At 49.4% G+C, this 22,129-nt stretch overlaps 1 protein-coding gene across 2 annotated transcripts in view; it reads right to left on the reverse strand.

The window, feature by feature from the left end:
• LOC119958121 (collagen alpha-1(II) chain) overlaps nucleotides 1-16,379 on the reverse strand; it is a 124,747-nt gene extending 108,368 nt beyond the window's left edge. The window contains exons 1-3 of one of the 2 annotated variants that reach the window (XM_038786372.1): nucleotides 16,111-16,379; nucleotides 12,454-12,666; nucleotides 11,245-11,261 (exon numbers count right to left, since the gene is read on the reverse strand). In XM_038786372.1, coding sequence (XP_038642300.1) covers nucleotides 11,245-11,261; nucleotides 12,454-12,666; nucleotides 16,111-16,204 — 324 coding nt within the window. In that variant the 5' untranslated portion in view covers nucleotides 16,205-16,379. The remainder of the gene's footprint in view (nucleotides 1-11,244; nucleotides 11,262-12,453; nucleotides 12,667-16,110) is intronic. The other variant, XM_038786373.1, reaches the window with a different exon arrangement.
• Between the last annotated feature and the right edge of the window lie 5,750 nt (nucleotides 16,380-22,129).

Here is a 22,129-nt window from a genome sequence, read left to right on the forward strand (position 1 = left end):
CCTGACTACAGTCACTGACTCTGCACTGACTACAGTCACTGACCCTGCCCTGACTACAGTCAGGAATGGTAAGTGAATGTAGTTAGTGCAGAGTCAGTGACTGTAGTCAGGGCAGGGTCAGTGACTTTAGTCAGTGCAGGGTCAGTGACTGTAGTCAGGGCAGAGTCAGTGACTGTAGTCAGTACAGGGTCAGTGGCTGTAGTCAGGGCAGAGACAGTGACTGTAGTCAGTGCGGAGTCAGTGACTGTAGTCAGGGCAGGGTAAGTGACTGCAGTCAGGGCAGAGTCAGTGGCTGTAGTCAGGGCAGTGTCAGTGACTGTAGTGAGTGCAGAGTCAGTGACTGTAGTCATTGCAGAGTCAGTGACTGTAGTCAGGGCAGAGTCAGTGACTGTAGTCAGGGCAGGGTCAGTGACTGTAATCAGTGCAGGGTCAGTGACTGTAGTGAGTGCAGAGTCAGTTGCTGTAGTCATTGCAGAGTCAGTGACTGTAGTCAGGTCAGAGTCAGTGACTGTAGTCAGTGCTGCGTCAGTGACTGTAGTCAGGGCAGAGTCAGTGACTGTAGTCAGGGCAGAGTCAGTGACTGTAGTCAGGGCAGAGTCAGTCACTGTATTCAGGTCAGAGTCAGTGACTGAAGTCAGGCCAGGGTCAGTGACTGTAGTCAGGGCAGGGTCAGTGACTGTGTTCCGGGCAGAGTCAGTGACTGTAGTCAGGGCAGGGTCAGTGACTGTAGTCAGGGCAGAGTCAGTGACTGTAGTCAGTGCAGGGTCAGTGACTGTAGTCAGGGCAGAGTTAGTGACTGTAGTCAGGGCAGAGTCAGTGTCTGTAGTCAGAGCAGGGTCAGTGACTGTAGTCAGGGCAGAGTCAGTGACTGTCGTCAGTGCAGAGTCAGTGACTGTATTCCTGTCAGGGTCAGTGACTGTAGTCAGGGCAGAGTCAGTGACTGTCGTCAGTGCAGAGTCAGTGACTGTATTCCGGTCAGGGTGAGGGTCAGTGACTGTAGCCAGGACAGGGTCAGTCAGTGGAGGGACTACAGTCACTGATTCTGCCCAGACTACAGTCACTGACCCTGCCCTGACTACAGTCACTGACCCTGCCCTGACTACAGTCACCGACCCTGCCCTGACTACAGTCACTGACCCTGCCCTGACTACAGTCACTGACCCTGCCCTGACTACAGTCACTGACCCTGCCCTGAGTACAGTCACTGACTCTGCCCTGACTACAGTCACTGACTCTGCACTGACTACAGTCACTGACTCTGCCCTGACTACAGTCACTGACTCTGCCCTGACTACAGTCACTGACTCTGCCCTGACTACAGTCACTGACTCTGCACTGACTACAGTCACTGACTCTACCCTGACTACAGTCACTGACTCTGCCCTGACTACAGTCACTGACTCTGCACTGACTACAGTCACTGACTCTGCACTAACTACAGTCACTGACCATGCCCTGACTACAGTCACTGACCCTGCCCTGACTACAGTCACTGACCCTGCCCTGACTACAGTAACTGACCCTGCCCCGACTACAGTCACTGACCCTGCCCTGACTACAGTCACTGACCTTGCCCTGACTACAGTCACTGACCCTGCCCTGACTACATTCACAAACTCATCCCTGACTGCAGTCACTGACACTGCCCTGACTACAGTCAGGACTGGGTAAGTGACTGTAGTCAGGGCAGGGTCAGTGACTGTAGTCCGTGCAGGGTCAGTGACTGTAGTCGGTGCAGAGTCAGTGACTGTAGTCAGGGCAGAGTCAGTGACTGTAATCAGGGCAGAGTCAGTGACTGTAGTCAGGGTAGAGTCAATGACTGTAGTCAGGGCTGCGTCTGTGACTGTAGTCAGGGCAGGGTCAGTGACTGTAGTCAGGGCAGAGTCAGTGACTGTAATCAGTGCAGGGTCAGTGACTGTAGTGAGTGCAGAGTCAGTGACTGTAGTCATTGCAGAGTCAGTGACTGTAGTCAGGGCAGAGTCAGTGACTGTAGTCAGGGCAGGGTCAGTGACTGTAATCAGTGCAGGGTCAGTGACTGTAGTGAGTGCAGAGTCAGTTGCTGTAGTCATTGCAGAGTCAGTGACTGTAGTCAGGGCAGAGTCAGTGACTGTAGTCGGGGCAGAGTCAGTCACTGTAGTCAGGTCAGAGTCATTGACTGAAGGCAGGCCAGGGTCAGTGACTGTAGTCAGGGCAGGGTCAGTGACTGTAGTCAGGGCAGGGTCAGTGACTGTGTTCCGGGCATAGTCAGTGACTGTAGTCAGGGCAGGGTCAGTGACTGTAGTCAGGGCAGAGTCCGTGGCTGTAGTCAGTGCAGTGTCAGTGACTGTAGTCAGGGCAGAGTCAGTGACTGTAGTCAGGGCAGGGTCAGTGACTGTAGTCAGGGCAGAGTCAGTGACTGTAGTCAGGGCAGTGTCAGTGACTGTAGTCAGGGCAGGGTCAGTGACTGTAGTCAGGGCAGAGTCAGTGACTGTCGTCAGTGCAGAGTCAGTGACTGTATTCCGGTCAGGGTCAGTGACTGCAGTCAGGGCAGAGTCAGTGACTGTCGTCAGTGCAGTGTCAGTGACTGTATTCCGGTCAGGGTGAGGGTCAGTGACTGTAGCCAGGACAGGGTCAGTCAGTGGAGGGACTACAGTCACTGATTCTGCCCTGACTACAGTCACTGACTCTGCCCTGACTACAGTCACTGACTCTGCACTGACTACAGTCACTGACTCTGCCCTGACTACAGTCACTGACTCTGCCCTGACTACAGTCACTGACTCTGCCCTGACTACAGTCACTGACTCTGCCCTGACTACAGTCACTGACTCTGCCCTGACTACAGTCACTGACTCTGCCCTGACTACAGTCACTGACTCTGCCCTGACTACAGTCACTGACTCTGCCCTGACTACAGTCACTGACCCTGCCCTGACCACAGTCACTGACTCTGCTCTGACTACAGTCACTGGCTCTGCCCTGACTACAGTCACTGACCCCGCCCTGACTACAGTCACTGACCCTCCCCTGACTACAGTAACTGACCCTGCCCTGACTACAGTCACTGACTCTGCTCTGACTACAGTCACTGACTCTGCCCTGACTACAGTCACTGACCCTGCCCTGACTACAGTCACTGACTCTGCCCTGACTACAGCCACTGACTCTGCCCTGACTACAGTCACTGACCCTGCCCTGACTACAGTCACTGACTCTGCCCTGACTACAGTCACTGACCCTGCCCTGACTACTGTCACTGACCCTGCCCTGACTACAGTCACTGACCCTGCCCTGACTACAATCACTGACTCTGCCCTGACTACAGTCACTGACTCTGCACTGACTACAGTCACGGACCCTGCCCTGACTACAGTCACTGACTCTGCCCTGACTACAGTCACTGACCCTGCCCTGACTACAGTCACTGACTCTGCCCTGACTACAGTCACTGACTCTGCCCTGACTACAGTCACTGACCCTGCCCTGACTACAGTCACTGACTCTGCCCTGACTACAGTCACTGACCCTGCACTGACTACAGTCACTGACCCTGCCCTGACTACAATCACTGACTCTGCCCTGACTACAGTCACTGACCCTGCCCTGACTACAGTCACTGACTCTGCTCTGACTACAGTCACTGACTCTGCCCTGACTACAGTCACTGACCCCGCCCTGACTACAGTCACTGACCCTGCCCTGACTACAGTCACTGACACTGCCCTGGCTACAGTCACTGACCCTGCCCTGACAACTGTCACTGACCCTGCCCTGACTACAGTCACTGACCCTGCCCTGACTACAATCACTGACTCTGCCCTGACTACAGTCACGGACCCTGCCCTGACTACAGTCACTGACTCTGCCCTGACTACAGTCACTGACTCTGCCTGACTACATTCACTGACCCTGCCCTGACTACAGTCACTGACTCTGCCCTGACTACAGTCACTGACTCTGCCCTGACTACAGTCACTGACCCTGCCCTGACTACAGTCACTGACTCTGCCCTGACTACAGTCACTGACCCTGCACTGACTACAGTCACTGACCCTGCCCTGACTACAATCACTGACTCTGCCCTGACTACAGTCACTGACCCTGCCCTGACTACAGTCACTGACTCTGCACTGACTACAGTCACTGACTCTGCACTGACTACAGTCACTGACTGTGCCCTGACTACAGTCACAGACTCTGCCCTGACTACAGTCACTGACTCTGCCCTGACTACAGTCACTGACCCTTCCCTGACTACATTCACGAACTCATCCCTGACTGCAGTCACTGACACTGCCCTGACTACAGTCAGGACTGGGTAAGTGACTGTAGTCAGGGCAGGGTCAGTGACTGTAGTCAGTGCAGGGTCAGTGACTGTAGTCGGTGCAGAGTCAGTGACTGTAGTCAGGGCAGAGTCCTTGACTGTAGTCAGGGCAGAGTCAGTGACTGTAGTCAGTGCAGAGTCAGTGACTGTAGTCAGGGCAGAGTCAGTGACTGTAGTCAGGGCAGAGTCAGTGACTGTAGTCAGTGCAGAGTCAGTGACTGTAGTGAGGCAGAGTCAGTGACTGTAATCAGGGCAGAGACAGTGACTGTAGTCAGTGCAGGGTCAGTGACTGTAGTCAGGGCAGAGTCAGTGACTGTAGTCAGTACAGGGTCAGTGGCTGTAGTCAGGGCAGAGTCAGTGTCTGTAGTCAGGGCAGAGTCAGTGACTGTAGTCAGGGCAGAGTCAGTGTCTGTAGTCAGGGCAGAGTCAGTGACTGTAGTCAGGGCAGAGTCAGTGACTGTAGTCAGGGCAGAGTCAGTGACTGTAGTCAGTGCAGGGTCAGTGACTGTAGTCAGGGCAGAGTCAGTGGCTGTAGTCAGGGCAGAGTCAGTGACTGTAGTCAGGGCAGGGTCAGTGACTGTAGTCAGGGCAGAGTCAGTGACTGTAGTCAGGGCAGGGCCAGTGACTGTAGTCAGTGCAGGGTCAGTGACTGTAGTCAGGGCAGGGCCAGTGACTGTAGTAAGGGCAGAGTCAGTGACTGTAGTCAGGGCAGAGTCAGTAACTGTAATCAGTGCAGGGTCAGTGACTGTAGTCAGGGCAGGGTCAGTGACTGTAGTCAGGAATGAGTCAGTGACTGTAGTCAGGGCAGAATCAGTGACTGTATTCAGGGCAGGGACATTGACTGTAGTTAGGGCAGGGTCAGTGTCTGTAGTCAGGACTGAGTCAGTGACTGTAGTCAGGGCAGAGTCAGTGACTGTAGTCAGGGCAGGGTCAGTGACTGTAGTCAGGGCAGAGTCAGTGACTGTAGTCAGGGCAGGGTCAGTGACTGTAGTCAGTGCAGCGTCAGTGACTGTTGTCAGGGCAGAGTCAGTGACTGTAGTCAGTGCAGAGTCAGTGACTGTAGTCAGGGCAGAGTCAGTGACTGTAGTCAGGGCAGGGCCAGTGACTGTAGTTAGGGCAGGGTCAGTGACTGTAGTCAGGGCGGAGTCAGTGACTGTAGTCAGGGCAGGGCCAGTGACTGTAGTTAGGGCAGGGTCAGTTACTGTAGTCAGGGCGGAGTCAGTGACTGTAGTCAGGGCAGGGTCAGTGACTGTAGTTAGGGCAGGGTCATTGACTGTAGTCAGGGCAGAGTCAGTGACTGTAGTCAGTGCAGAGTCAGTGACTGTAGTCAGGGCAGAGTCAGTGACTTTAGTCAATGCAGGGTCAGTGACTGTAGTCAGGGTAAAGTCAGCGACTGTAATCAGGGCAGAGTCAGTGACTGTAATCAGGGCACAGTCAGTGACTGTAGTCAGTGCAGGGTCAGTGACTGTAGTCAGGGCAGAGTCAGTTTGTGGAGGGACTACAGTCACTGACCCTGCCCTGACTACAGTCACTGACCCTGCCCTGACTACAGTCACTGACCCTGCCCTGACTACAGTCACTGACTCTGCCCTGACTACAGCCACTGACTCTGCCTTGACTACAGTCACTGCCTCTGCCCTGACTACAGTCACTGACTCTGCCCTAACTACAGGCACTGACTATGCCCTGACTACAGACCCTGACTCTGGACTGACTACAGTCACTGACTCTGCCCTGACTACAGTCACTGACCCTTCCCTGACTACATTCACGAACTCATCCCTGACTGCAGTCACTGACAGTGCCCTGACTACAGTCAGGACTGGGTAAGTGACTGTAGTCAGGGCAGGGTCAGTGACTGTAGTCAGTGCAGGGTCAGTGACTGTAGTCGGTGCAGAGTCAGTGACTGTAGTCAGGGCAGAGTCCTTGACTGTAGTCAGGGCAGAGACAGTGACTGTAGTCAGTGCAGAGTCAGTGACTGTAATCAGGGCAGGGTCAGTGACTGTAATCAGGGCAGAGTCAGTGACTGTAGTCAGTGCAGAGTCAGTGACTGTAGTCAGGGCAGGGTCAGTGACTGTAGTCAGGGCAGAGTCAGTGACTGTAGTCAGGGCAGAGTCAGTGACTGTAGTCAGGGCAGAGTCAGTGACTGTAGTCAGGGCAGAGTCAGTGACTGTAGTCAGGGCAGAGTCAGTGACTGTAGTCAGGGCAGAGTCAGTGACTGTAGTCAGGGCAGAGTCAGTGACTGTAGTCAGTGCAGAGTCAGTGACTGTAGTGAGGCAGAGTCAGTGACTGTAATCAGGGCAGAGACAGTGACTGTAGTCAGTGCAGGGTCAGTGACTGTAGTCAGGGCAGAGTCAGTGACTGTAGTCAGTACAGGGTCAGTGGCTGTAGTCAGGGCAGAGTCAGTGTCTGTAGTCAGGGCAGAGTCAGTGACTGTAGTCAGGGCAGAGTCAGTGACTGTAGTCAGGGCAGAGTCAGTGACTGTAGTCAGTGCAGGGTCAGTGACTGTAGTCAGGACTGAGTCAGTGACTGTAGTCAGGGCAGAATCAGTGACTGTAGTCAGGGCAGGGACATTGACTGTAGTCAGGGCAGAGTCAGTGACTGTAGTCAGTGCAGCGTCAGTGACTGTTGTCAGGGCAGAGTCAGTGACTGTAGTCAGTGCAGAGTCAGTGACTGTAGTCAGGGCAGGGTCAGCGATTGTAGTCAGGGCAGGGCCAGTGACTGTAGTTAGGGCAGGGTCAGTGACTGTAGTCAGGGCGGAGTCAGTGACTGTAGTCAGGGCAGGGTCAGTGACTGTAGTTAGGGCAGGGTCATTGACTGTAGTCAGGGCCGAGTCAGTGACTGTAGTCAGTGCAGAGTCAGTGACTGTAGTCAGGGCAGAGTCAGTGACTTTAGTCAATGCAGGGTCAGTGCCTGTAGTCAGGGTAAAGTCAGCGACTGTAATCAGGGCAGAGTCAGTGACTGTAATCAGGGCAGAGTCAGTGACTGTAGTCAGTGCAGGGTCAGTGACTGTAGTCAGGGCAGAGTCAGTTTGTGGAGGGACTACAGTCACTGACCCTGCCCTGACTACAGTCACTGACCCTGCCCTGACTACAGTCACTGACCCTGCCCTGACTACAGTCACTGACTCTGCCCTGACTACAGCCACTGACTCTGCCCTGACTACAGTCACTGACTATGCCCTGACTACAGACCCTGACTCTGGACTGACTACAGTCACTGACCTTGCCCTGACTGCAGTCACTGTCCCTGCCCTGACTACAGTCACTGACCCTGCCCTGACTGCAGTCACTGTCTCTGCCCTGACTACAGTCACTGACCCTGCCCTGACTACAGTCACTGACCCTGCCCTGACTACAGTCACTGACTCTGCCCTGACTACAGTCACTGACCCTGCCCTGACTACAGTCACTGACCCTGCCCTGACTGCAGTCACTGTCTCTGCCCTGACTACAGTCACTGACTCTGCCCTGACTACAGTCACTGACACTGCCCTGACTACACTTACTGACTCTGCCCTGACTACAGTCACTGACTCTGCCCTGACTACAGTCACTGACCCTTCCCTGACTACAGTCACTGACTCTGCCCTGACTACAGTCACTGACTCTGCCCTGACTACATTCACTGACCCTGCCCTGACTACAGTCACTGACCCTTCCCTGACTACAGTCACTAACTCTGCCCTGACTACAGTCATTCACTCTGAACTGACTACAGTCACTGATTCTGCCCTGTCTACAGTCACTGACTCTGCCCTGACTACAGTCACTGACTCTGTACTTACTACAGTCACTGACTCTGACCTGACTACAGTCACTGACTCTGCACTGACTACAGTCACTGACCCTCCCCTGACTACAGTCACTGACCCTGCACTGACTACAGTCACTGACCCTCCCCTGACTACAGTCACTGACCCTGCCCTGACTTCAGTCACTGACTCTGCCCTGACTACAGTCACTGACTCTGCCCTGACTACAGTCACTGACCCTGCCCTGACTACAGTCATTGAATCTGCCCTGAGTGACTGTAGTCAGTGCAGAGTTAGTGACTGTAGTCAGGACAGGGTCAGTGACTGTAGTGAGGGCAGGGTCAGTGACTATAGTCAGTGCAGAGTCAGTGACTGTAGTCAGGGCAGAGTCAGTGACTGTAGTCAGTGCAGAGTCAGTGAACTGTAGTCAGGGCAGGGTCAGTGAACTGTAGTCAGGGCAGAGGCAGTGACTGTATTCAGTACAGAGTCAGTGACTCTAGTCAGGGCAGGGTTAGTGTCTGTAGTCAGTGCAGAGTCAGTGACTGTAGTCAGGGCAGGGTCAGTGACTGTAGTCAGGGCAAGGTCAGTGACTGTAGTCAGTCCAGAGTCAGGGTCTGTAGTCAGTGCAGGGTCAGAGACTGTAGTCAGTGCAGAGTCAGTGACTGTAGTCAGGGCAGGGTCAGTGACTGTAGTCAGGGCATAGTCAGTGCCTGTAGTTAGGGCAGAGTCAGTGACTGTAGTCAGGGCAGAGGCAGTGACTGCATTCAGTACAGAGTCAGTGACTGTAGTCAGGGCAGAGTCAGTGACTGTAGTCAGTGCAGAGTCAGTGATTGTAGTCAGTGCAGGGTCAGTGACTGTAGTCAGGGCAGGGTCAGTGACTGTAGTCAGGGCAGAGTCAGTGACTGTAGTCAGTGCAGGGTCAGTGACTGTAGTCAGGGCAGAGTCAGTGACTGTAGTCAGTGCAGAGTCAGTGATTGTAGTCAGGGTAGGGTCAGTGACTGTAGTCAGGGCAGGGTCAGTGACTGTTGTCAGGGCAGGGTCAGTGACTGTAGTCAGGGCAGAGTTAGTGATTGTAGTCAGGGCAGAGTCAGTGTCTGTAGTCAGTGCAGGGTCAGTGACTGTAGTCAGGGCAGGGTCAGTGACTGTAGTCACGGCAGGGTCAGTGACTGTAGTGAGGGCAGGGTCAGTGACTGTAGTGAGGGCAGGGTCAGTGACTGTAGTCCGTGCAGGGTCAGTGACTGTAGTCCGGGCAGGGTGAGGGTGAGTGACTGTTGTCCCGGCAGGGTGAGGGTGAGTGACTGTAGTCTGGGCAGGGTCAGTGACTGTAGTCACGGCAGGGTCAGTGACTGTAGTGAGGGCAGGGTCAGTGACTGTAGTCCGTGCAGGGTCAGTGACTGTAGTCCGGGCAGGGTGAGGGTGAGTGACTGTTGTCCCGGCAGGGTGAGGGTGAGTGACTGTAGTCTGGGCAGGGTGAGGGTGAGTGACTGTAGTCTGGGCAGGGTGAGGGTCTGTGACTGTAGTATGGGCAGGGTGAGTGACTGTTGTATGGGCAGGGTGAGTGACTGTTGTATGGGCAGGGTGAGGGTGAGTGACTGTAGTCTGGGCAGGGTGAGGGTGAGTGACTGTAGCCTGGGCAGGGTGAGGGTCTGTGACTGTAGTATGGGCAGGGTGAGTGACTGTTGTATGGGCAGGGTGAGTGACTGTTGTATGGGCAGGGTGAGGGTGAGTGACTGTAGTCTGGGCAGGGTGAGGGTGAGTGACTGTAGTCCGGGTAGGGTGAGGGTGAGTGACTGTAGTCTGGGCAGGGTCAGTGACTGTAGTCTGGGCAGGGTGAGGGTGAGTGACTGTAGTCTGGGCAGGGTGAGGGTGAGTGACTGTATGCCTGTGCCAATTATTCTCATCAGAGGGAGGACATTGAATGTGATCTGAACAGAGTCATTTATTCTTGTCAGAGGAAGGCAGTGTCTTTGGTCAGAGCAGTGGTCTGTATTGATACCATTGTCAGTAACTGTGATTAGTCCAACGTCAGTAAATGGGCTCCGATGACTGTGTTTGTGTTCGTTCAGCGACTGTACTCAAAGCCGTATGTTGTGTGAGTTCAGGATAATTTTGTTGGGTTTGAGTTGTGCATGAACCAAAACTAGTATTATTTCAGAAAAAAGTTTGAAAACAACAGTACTTAAAGTATGTAAATGTAGTGTGGTGAATGCTGGTTGCTGTGTTCTACTGCTGCAGGTGTGCTGTCGATGGATAAGGTTACAGTCTCTCCTTTGCACTGTGAAGTGCCTCAGGCAAATGCTTGGTCAGTCGTCTTAGCATTTCATTTCGTCTCATTCAATGGTTTTCCTTCGAACTTTGTAGAATAACCCTGCGCCTCAGTCCTTTCAGGAAGTTGCAAACCCTCCTGATAAATGTCCATTGGATCTGATCGCCAGTCGTAACAATCAACGTGCAGAAATCTGGGTGATCCTGAACTTCGTCCGGGACAAGATATGGAAATCAATTTCCATTGGTTGGCATGTCAGTGAGTAGGGGGGGTCACAGTTTGAAGATGGTCAGCAAGAGAACTGGGAGTGAGGTGAGGAGAATGTTGAGTTGTTGGGGTTTGGAATGCGCGGCCTGGGAGAGTGGTGGTGGCCGATTCCACGGGAGGTTCCAAATGAGAGCTGGATATATATTTGAAAGTGATGAATTCAGAGGGCTACGGAATGAGATTAGTCGGGTTTCTCTTTTGGGAGCTGGTGCACACACGATGGGCCGAATGGTCTTCTTCTGTGTTGTAAATACAAAACAAATAACCAACAATTTGCCTTAAAAGCATCAGGGCATGTGGTGGGTATTAGTGACTCACTTCTTAAAATCATTTGTGTTCAATCATCCCCTTTATACATTGCAAAGCATATGGCCCATACATTGCAAAGCATATGGCCCATACATTGCTAAGCGTGTGGCCCATACATTGCTAAGCGTGTGGCCCATACATTGCTAAGCGTGTGGCCCATACATTGCTAAGCGTGTGGCCCATACATTGCAAAGCGTATGGCCCAGACAAAGGGGCTGTTCTGTATGGTGAGATTTTGCTGTTACCAATAATGGCCTTCTACTATCCTTAACATACACAGCCCTCCAGCTTTAACATTTGTTTCGATGAATTGAAGCATGCAAGTCACTGATGGCAAAATCTTACCTGAGGACCTCGGTGCCCTGTGTGTGATAGGAAGGAAAAAGAAAGATTTTATATCTTTTATCAAAGCGATTTCCACATTTACACGATAGACCATTCACAGAGGCTTCCCTAATTGGGATGGAGCTACTTGATTAAAAACCCAGCCTTGGTATCTAACACTGGTGCGGGGGAATGCCAAGCACAGAGAGCCTGACATGTACCTGCATTTGACTAGCACCCAACTATGGCTGCAATGCAAAGATAAATTACAAACTTTGCAAACAACAGGGAACTGTCTGTCAGCTACTCGTGATTTACTGCATTAAAACTGGCAAGCACATATCAGAAATCCAAAAACAAAAAACTGCTCGCAAAATACTGTTAAAAAGCAAATTATTAATCCTCCAGAAGCGCTTCTATTTATTTTAAAGCTTCTTAAATCAGCATATATTTTGGCAAAACAAAATTGAATAGTTGGCATTAAGGCTTGACTCGATAATAAGCAGAATTGAATATGTCACCGTAAACATTTGCAGCAAGTACATATTTTTTAAAAAAAGGCAAAATCTGATTTAAAAAAGGTCTCGTACTCCTCTTTTGCCACTTTTATTCACTGGCACCAGAAGTAAGGGATATTCAAAGAACTTCCTTCATCTGATTTTTATCCAGGGTATCAGAAATAGGATTCTCAGCTGAGGGAAACTCGAAAGTACTCGGAGTTGAATTTGCAACGATAAATTCAAAACGTTCCAATTCTTTGGTACAAAGGAAGGAACAAATATCCTTAATTTCTGTCTGGACAATTGGGAAGAATGTATGGGCAAGTTTGACTATGTCGAATTTGGCAAATGATTCAGAAGTGACATTGGGGTACAAATGTCTATGTCTGCACAGCCCAATTAAGAATCGAGGAATCTCAGGAGCTGTTTTACGTTATCAATCACATTCGAACGACGTGCCAGAGCAGTGTTTCTGTCGTTATTTATTCATTGGTGTTTTTGGAGATGGAAGCAAATAAATAAAAAACCCCGGGCGAATCTGGACATTTTTGAATTTACTGGGGAATGAATCAAAGGTCAGCAAGAAGAGGAAGTGCGAGGAAAAATACCAATTTCACCTTTTTTGTTTCAAAACACAGCAGCCATTGATGGACAAACCTTGGTGGTTGTGTCCATGAATGGGGACTTTATGGTAATTTATTTATAGAGGGGAAAAAAATAAATAAATTACGATCGCTGGGAGCAGTTCGGTCGTTCAGACAGACAGGGCAGCATTCTCCAAAAGGAATCTCGAGATTAGGGCAATCTTTAAGATCTTCGCAGATTATCTCGTCGCAAAGGATAATCCCAGCATCACAGACACAGATTCTACAAGGCTCAGGTTTCCACACATCTTTGTCACTGTATGCCTGCCCGTTTTGCATACAGTTCCCTTTCAGGTCCTCTGTAAGTGCAGAGCAGGCGGCGAGGAGAGAAAGAGAGGGCAAGAAATCTTTTAGTCATGAATAACAGTGATACATACGGCAGAACATTTCTGTACATATCTATTGGTGTTAAGGATTTTAATGCAAATGTGTACCATTTGTTGAACACTTTCCAAGTTTAATTCCACCACAATAGAACAATATTGTGTGCACACTACAGGAATTGACAAATACTTTCTGGAAAACATCAGCTTGCAGACAACAATATCTAAAAATATCAGGCACACAATATGTAAATATGATAATAGGAGCGAGCACACACTATTTCCAGCAGATGGCTCCATTGTACCACTCCACTCATTTTACAAATGAACCCAAATCAAATCACGTGACATAAAATGGATTTTAGAATTCCTTTGCTGAAACTACTGCATTTCATTCGAGGTTTTATTTGAAATGAAATGAAAATGGCTCATTGTCACGAGTAGGCTTCAAATGAAGTTACTGTGCAAAAGCCCCTAGTCGCCACATTCCGGCGCCTGTTCGGGGACGGCTGGTGCGGGAATTGAACCGTGCTGCTGGCCTGCCTTGGTCTGCTTTCAAAGCCAGCGATTTAGCCCAGTGTGCTAAACCAGCCCCTCAACTGGTTGCTCAATTTACTCAACCTGACTACTCAGTTATAAAAAGATCCCGTATCCATTGTTAAAAATGTAAAATATAAATGCCTCGATAAAATAGTTTTCAAAAAAAGATCCCGTATCCATTCTGATCAAAAATGGTTTAGTCGTGATAATGGTATTACATTTGAGTTAATGACTATGCAAATTGGTGTAGAGCGAGCACTTTTTTTCAATACAAATGTATTTTCAATATTAAAGATATGCCAATAGCAGATACTATTTGCAATCGTAGGTATTAAAGAGGCTATCTCGCCTCTGGAATGTGCCCAGTTGCTGGTTGCTGGATAAGGTTCTCTCCCCATGTGTGAGCCATGTAGACCCTCAGAACGAATGAATACATCTCATTCTCAATTGACTCACAGAGCCACCAATTCACAGTCCACTGTCGGAACCAGGTTAAATAAATAGCAAGGGGATTGCAATCAATCCACACACACACACACACACACACACACACAGCTTCTCCAAGCAAACAGCACAGACAAAAAGCATCATTCAGAACCTGCCCACATTCCTCTGCGTATCTAGACTGCAGTTTCCAGAACTGAATAACCCAAAGTTAACCCAGTGTTCTGAGGACATTATCGCACTTTCAACCATTGATACATATTTCAGAGACTGAAGCAGTAAACTTCGAAGTGTATTTTGCCACCTCTGGACGCCCAGTGAGGGATTTTGTTTTTACTGATCTTGCAAGCTAACTTGGGTAATGGACCAGATACACTGTCAGAATCTCTGGGGCACAAGATGCTCGGATTTTCGACTATTTTAAGAGGGTGGGGGAAGTGTTTCAGACAACTTTGAAATCTTTGTCTGCCAGTTTACTAGCTCTGAAGTATACCTTTGTATTTCGGGACTGCACAGGAAAAACAAAAGGTCCTGATGTGCAACTGGCGCGTTCTAACCACAGTATTATACAAACAGCTTTTAAAATACCTTTCATGTCTTTCCAAAACCATCTGAACTCTAAAGTTTGATAACTAATAATGCATTTTTGAGACTCGAATTTGCAGAAACTCCTGTGAAACAAAAACTTTTGTTTTAGTTTTCTTTTTATTTCCAAACTGAAGTCTCTAATCAGACACACTGCACCCACCTCACCACTGTCCAGGTGTCTCAAACTTTCAGAGGGTTGGGGGGGGGGGGGGGGGGCGGTTGGAATTGGTGTCTGGAGCCTCCCAGGCGTTGACTGGTAGTAAAATAGAAGGAAATGTGGCTGGCTTCCCTTGAAGGGCGAAGACAGACAGGAGGGGAGAACCGAGACGGTATCAAGTGACAGAGAAACCTATTCTTTCTCGCTAGCCCGTTGTTGTCACCGAGTTTAGACGGAGAACGATTCAAGTTTCCGAATACACGTCGGTTTATGCTGAATCCAGTTACCAGATGCATCAACTGAAGCTTCATTTAAACTGGTAAAAAATCCTACCAACTGCAATAGCCGAGCATACTTTATTGTGCTTAAAATAGGGGGAAATTGGGGGCGGCACGGTGGCGCAGTGGTTAGCACTGGCACCGAGGACCCAGGTTCAATCCCAGCCCCGGATCACTGTCCGTGTGGAGTTTGTACATTCTCCCAGTGGGTCTCACCCCCCCACAACCCAAAAAAGATGTGCAGGGTAGGTGGACTGGCCAGGCTATATTGCCCCTTAATTAGAACAAAAAATGAATTGGATGCTCCAAATTAATGGGAAAATTAGACTGAGTTAAGCGACTCCAGGTAGAATCTACGGACAGTATTGTCTGAGTAAAGTTATATACTCCAAGTGGACCCGTCTCCCCTTATTCTTTATGCACCGTGAATAGCAGGGTGCTGGGCAGTACTGTTTGATCCCTCGGTTGGGCCCCTCTGGAGGAGGCGCTCCACAACCCCCCTCCCCCTCCAGTCTGGCTATCTATCAATCTCCCTTACAATTTCTACCTCTCCTCCCGCCATTCTACTTGTGTTTGTTTTCAACCATCCCTCCCCTCCCCTCCAGCTCCTGTCTAATGAGTTAAGCTGCCAAAACTTGACACAGGAGCCATTTCAGAACTCCAATTTTTGTTTTTTTTTGAGGGGGGTGTAGCAATTTCTCACAGACCCATCAATTTCCCAGCTCCTCTTTCTCCCATTGCACACTCCACACTTCAGAAGGCTTGATGACTTTCCCAAAGATCCAAGTTAACCTACCCTTCTAAACAGACTCTGCACAGTTGGCAGAACAACCCCATTGTTTCCGACTTGGTCCCCAACCTCAAGAGGCAGGAGTTTAAAAAAAAAGAAGAAAAATAAGGACTTTCCTTGGGTTGGAGAAATTTTCTGTCACTTCATTGCAGAGTTACTTGTGACACTCCGAAAAGACTATTACTAAACCCCTCGACCCTTCAATCCAGCCAGATTGAAGTTTCCCAATTCGATTACAGGTTACTGATTCAAACATTCTCAAACAGGACTTGCTCATATTTTGAACTGGTCACCTTAAACCCAGAATCTCCCTCCCCTCTTACCCGCTCCCCACCCCAATCACAATTCCAACAGGGCGGGAGGGGGGGGGGGGGGGGAACTAAAAAAAAAATAACCCAGGTTATTTCAAACTTTGAGAAGATTTCAGACAAAACAAAGAGATACACAACCACTTTTAAACAGTCCCATAAATATTTTTTAAAAAAACATCTCAGAGCCAAATATTTGTCAAAAACAGAATCATAAACCAATGTCATTCACTCTTCCCTCCCTGAATGATCTGTCGTGCAACTGAATGCACTTCAATGATTTGCTTTGGAAGAATGGAGATGAAAGGTACTTACGGATATCTGTGCCTTGACATTTGACAACAGCTAATAGGATGGCTTGCGTTGCAGCGAACAACACCAACGTTCGGGAATCCACAGACCTTAACATGTCTAAATATTAGACATGCAGAATCGTTATGTGGGAATGAGGAGAGGAGTCCCACGATTATCGCGCCGTCATAAAGTCAATCTTGGAAACGGGTAACAAAAGAGTTATCCAGTCGAGGGGCCCCAGCAGAAACTTGTGCACTCTACTCTGGGCTGTGCACCGCAGTTTTAAATCCCCTTCCCCTTCAATGATTGCGTATATGCCCACTGTTTGTGACTCTGATCCACCCCCTTTAGCCCCCCAGTAGAGTTGTAACCTGACCCACTCCAATCCCTTGCTCGCTCTCCCCATTCACTAAAGCCCCTCCCTCCAGCCCAGACAGAAGCCCCCAGAATACTGTACTGTTAAAAAAAAAGAGGAGACTTTCTGTACTGAAAATTGAGTGAGCATTATCACTGTATTAAAAAAAAACCCAACTCCTGTTAAAATAAGTTTCTTCCATTAAGAAACACCGCTTTGGCAGTCAGTTTCAAATGGAACTTTAAGGAGTTTTGCTGAACTTTCAATGAAAGTTTTGAGTGTGAATCTCTGCCACCAGAGCTGGCACGTTATAAAAAAGTTTCTGAGTCTGTTTAATTCATTGAATGAAGCAAGTGCACGGAGGCAAACATTTTTTAAAAACCCTTAATGATTTACAAAGGGATCACACACTCCAACTGACATAAATCAAACAATCATTTGAGCAACTGTTTCTGAATTTAAAAATCTGCATTAATTGTTTTTCTCTCTCTCTCAGTCCCTTAGACTCCAGGGATTTTCACCGTTTGCTTCATCCACCCTTTGTAACAAAACAGTGCACAGCTCACACAGATTTGCAACAAGAATCGACTGCAGTGGAAAATACTTTTCTGCTTGGCAGGTCCCGTTGAATTGTGAAGTTGTAGGATTTCAGAAAACCTGGCAGCATTATAAATCCAGATTTCCATGGGTAGGAGATATTTCAAGATATTTCTTTAAACAATGGCGTGCCTTTCTGCCTGATAGTCAGATATTGTTTTTTGTCTGGAAAAAGCCTGGCGGAACAGTTTGAGACAGAGCTTTAAGTGTCTTGTGCATTCGGCGATTTTATTGCTTTGAAATAAACTCAATTCATTTGATACTTTGTTCACCTGTCCCAATTTTGTCAGTTTCAAAAGACACCAGGGAGTGAATGTGTTAAAAGTGTTCCCAGCCCACAGGGTAAGGACGGTTTGTCTCGATTTGGGGATGTTCTCATAGCTCCTTTGCAGACTGACCTGCCCAGTTGACTGCAGTAAGTCCCCTTCACGCCTCGCACACAGTCCAAATCTGCAGCGAGGACTTAATTCATTCACCAAACTCTCCTTCAGTCACCTACTGAGAAATTGGGAGACCAGGGCTGCAATGGGGCCAACACAGAAGTCACTTGCCATGAATGCTAGCTGCACGTGTTCTTAAACTGAATATTTCAATCTGGGAGACATCCATATATATATTTGCTGTTTGAATCCTGCTTTATGTCGGCCCCAGAATTTTAATTCCCTTCAATTTGTGTCGAGTCAACCCCAGTGTAACAGACCCATCTCTCAAGCAGTTTCTAACTTCAACTTTTTGTCTGACGGTCAAACTTGAGAATCTTGGATTTTAACTCTTTTTGTGCACAGTGAGAAGCATTTGCACATTTCCCCATAAACTTCATCCTGTGGATTTTGTTTTGAAAGGATGGGATGGGGGCAGTTGACAGCTGTCAGTCACAAAGGAACAGCAACCACTTGGTGGAGGAGTGTCTACTGGGGGTTCGACCAATTGGGAGTCTGTGCTTCGCAGTATCCTCGCCTCATTGGTCCAGGGGTGATGATGGATGGGCCCCATTGGTGTGGCGTGGGATGGCACCTGAATGGAAAAGCCACTGAGCGAGATGGGCAGTTTCCCATCAGGTGGCATTTCCGTTCCATTTAACAGTAAATGGCCAAGTCAAAATTTTAAGAATAACGGATGGGGCGGCGCGGTGGCACAGTGGCAATGCTGCCCCACAGCACCAGGGACCTGGGTTCAGTTCTGGCCTTGGGTCACTGTCTGTGCGGAGTCTGCACGTTCTCCCCCTGTGTGCGTGGGTTTCCTCCGGGTGCTCCGGTTTCCTCCCACAGTCCAAAATGTGCAGGTTAGGTGGGTTGGCCATGCTAAATTGCCCTTTATGTCCAAAGATGTGCAGGTTAGGTGGATTGGTCATGTTAAGTTGTCCCTCAGTGTCCAAAGATGTGCAGGTTAGGTGGATTGGCCATGCTAAATTGTCCCTTAGTGTTCAAAGATGTACAGGTTAGGTGGATTGGCTATGCTAAATTGTCCCTTAGTGTTCAAAGATGTACAGGTTAGGTGGATTGGCCATGTTAAATTGTCCCTTAGTGTCCAAAGATGTGCAGGTTAGGTGGATTGGCCATGTTAAATTGTCCCTTAGTGTCCAAAGATGTGCAGGTTAGGTGGATTGACGATGATAAATTGTCCCTTAGTGTCCGAAGATGTACAGGTTAGGTGCATTGGCAATGCTAAATTGTCCCTTAGTGTCCAAAGATGTGCAGGTTAGGTAGATTGGCCATGCTAAATTGTCCCTTAGTGTACAAAGATGTGCAGGTTAGGTAGATTGGCCATGCTACATTGTCCCTTAGTGTCCAAAGATGTGCAGGTTAGGTGGATTGGCCATGCTAAATTGTCCCTTAGTGTCCAAAGATGTGCAGGTTAGGTGGATTGGCCATGTTAAATTGTCCCTCAGTATCCAAAGATATGCAGGTTAGGTGGGGTTAAGGGGATGGGGCGGGGGAATGGGCCCAGGTAGGGTGGTCGGTGGGTGGTTTTTCAGAGGGTTGGTGTTGACTCGATGGGCCAAATGGCCTCCTTCTGCACCGTAGGAATTCCAAGATTGAAGAACAACTGATTAAATGGGCAATAAATAAATGTCTGCAAAGAGAAGAGGCAGCTGACACGTCGGACCAGCTGCCTTTGCTCAAAGATAAACAGCTCCCTTAGTAGGGCTGAAAATAAACAGGGAGGAGCTACAACAGGTATGGTGGAAAGACTAAATTGCATCTACTGCAAGATAAAACAGAAAATGGTGGACCATACTCAGCAGGTCCGGCAGCATCTGTGGAGAGAGAACCAGAGTGAACGTTTCAAGGGAAAATGGATAGAAATGTGATGAGTTATACAGATGAAGGAGGGTACGGGGCACTGAATGGAAAGTCCGTTAAAGTAGAGATGCTCAGCTGGAGTCTCCGATGGCGTGCCTGGCTCGGCAGGTCCTCGAATTTCAGGCGCTGCCGGTACACACGAGGCCTCATGAGGCGCCTCCTTCCCACCTCCTCCTCAGCCTGTTGGGCGGCTGGCTCTCCATCCTGGGCCTCCTGTCCCTTTCTCCTCCTTGGGCAGCTCCAGCTCGCACAGCCTCAGTGTATCCCCCAGGGCTGCAGCGACTAGGATGAAGGCCACTATTCCTGGTTAGATGCCAATGGCCATTATCTGCAGGGGGTGAAAGGTCGATATGTTAGTATGGTCCATACACCCGGCCCAGCCAGGTCCACAGGGCTACACGGTGGCCCCGATTGGCACTGCGGGCTCCGCCCTCGCATGTCTTCCCCCCCCTCCCCCATGCCATCTCCACACCCCGAGCCCAGTCGTTGCCCGGCACTGTGGGGGCCTCTGGCCCCAGCATCCATCCCTGATGCCAGAGGCACCGTTGGCTGGCACCACCTTGCCAGTGGTATATTCTGCGGCCCCCTCCCTGCGCCCCCGTAGGGTCTCCTGTGAGTGTTGCCCTTGGGTGGGCCACCTGATGCCCTGCCAGCGGGTGCCAGCCAGTTGCGGGGGTGGAATAGAAGGAGGCCATTCAGCCCATCCAGTCTGCACCGGCCCTTGGAAAGAGCACCCTACTCAAGATCATGTCTCCACCCTATCCCCGTAGCCCAGTAACCCCACTTAACCTTTGGACACTAAGGGACAATTTAGCACGGCCAATCCACCTAACCTGTACATCTTTGGACACTAAGGGGCAATTTATCACGGCCAATCCACCTAACCTGCACATCTTTGGACACTAAGGGACAATTTAACATGGCCAATCCACCTAACCTGTGCATCTTTGGACACTAAGGGACAATTTAGCATGGCCAATCCACCTAACCTGTACATCTTTGGACACTAAGGGACAATTTAACATGGCCAATCCACCTAACCTGTACATCTTTGGACACTAAGGGACAATTTAGCATGGTCAATCCACCTAACCTGCACATCTTTGGACACTAAGGGGCAATTTAACATGGCCAATCCACCTAACCTGCACATCTTTGTGACCTCCTCGATAAAACTCTATCAAGTAAGACACAACCTCCCCTTCACAAAGCCGTGCTGCCTCTCGCTAATATGGGCACTTGCTTCCAAATGGGAGTAGATCCTGTCTCAAAGAATTCCCTCCAGTAATTTCCCTACCACTGACGTAAGGCTCACCGGCCTGTAGTTCCCTGGATTATCCTTGCTTCCCTTCTTAAATAAAGGAACAACATTGGCTATTCTCCAGTCCTCCGGGGCATCACCTGAAGACAGTGAGGATCCAAAGATTTCTGTCAAGGCCTCAGCAATTTCCTCTCTAGCCTCCTTCAGTATTCTGGGGTAGATCCCATCAGGCCCTGGGGACTTATCCACTTTAATATATTTCAAGATGTCCAACACCTCTTCTTTTTTGGATCTCATTGTGACCCAGGCTATCTACACACCCTTCTCCAGACTCAACATCCACCAATTCCTTCTCTTTGGTGAATACTGATGCAAAGTATTCATTTAGTACCTCGCCCATTTCCTCTGGCTCCACACATAGATTCCCTCCCCTGTCCTTCAGTGGGCCAACCCTTTCCCTGGCTACCCTCTTGCTTTTTAAGTACGTGTAGAAAGCCTTGGGATTTTCCTTATCCCTATTTGCCAGTGACTTTTCGTGACCCCTTCTAGCCCTCCTGACTCCTTGCTTAAGTTCCTTCCTACTTTCCTTATATTCCACACAGGCTTCGTCTGTTCCCAGCCTTCTAGCCCTGACAAATGCCTCCTTTTTCTTTTTGACGAAGCCTACAATATCTCTCGTTATCCAAGGTTCCCGAAATTTGCGTATTTATCCTTCTTCCTGACAGGAACATGCCGGTCCTGAATTCCTTTCAACTGACATTTGGAATGCTCTCCTTCATTGGCAGAGGTATAGAATATAAAAGTAAGGCTATGATGTTGGAATTGTATTAAACACTGGTGAGGCCACAACTGGAATATTGTGGACAGTTCTGGTCACCACATTACAGGAAGGAGGTTATTGCCCTGGAGAGAGGGCAGAGGAGGTTTATAAGAATGTTGCCTGGGCTGGAATAGTGTAGCTACAGGAGAGATTGGATAGATTGGGGTTATTTTCCTTTGAACAAAGAAAGCTAAGGGGTGACTTGATTGAGGTTTACAAAATTATGAGGGGAGAGATAAAGTGGAGAGGATAAAATTGTTTCCCTTGGTGGAGAATTCTAGAACCAGGGGCCAGAGATTCAAGATAAGACATAGACATAGAACAGTACAGCACAGAACAGGCCCTTCGGCCCTCGATGTTGTGCCGAGCAATGATCACCCTACCTAATCCCACGTAACCCGTATACCCGTAACCCAACAATCCCCCCATTAACCTTACACTACGGGCAATTTATCATGGCCAATCCACCTAACCCGCACATCTTTGGACTGTGGGAGGAAACCGGAGCACCCGGAGGAAACCCACGCACACACGGGGAGGACGTGCAAACTCCACACAGACAGTGACCCAGCCGGGAATCGAACCTGGGACCCTGGAGCTGTGAAGCATTGATGCTAACCACCATGCTACCGTGAAGTGGCAGAAGGTGTAGAGGGGACACGAGGAAGAACTTTTTTATGCAGAGGGTAGTGGGGTTCTGGAAT

This window comes from Scyliorhinus canicula, chromosome 28, assembly GCF_902713615.1.
Source record: "Scyliorhinus canicula chromosome 28, sScyCan1.1, whole genome shotgun sequence".
Taxonomy (NCBI): Eukaryota; Metazoa; Chordata; class Chondrichthyes; order Carcharhiniformes; family Scyliorhinidae; genus Scyliorhinus; species Scyliorhinus canicula.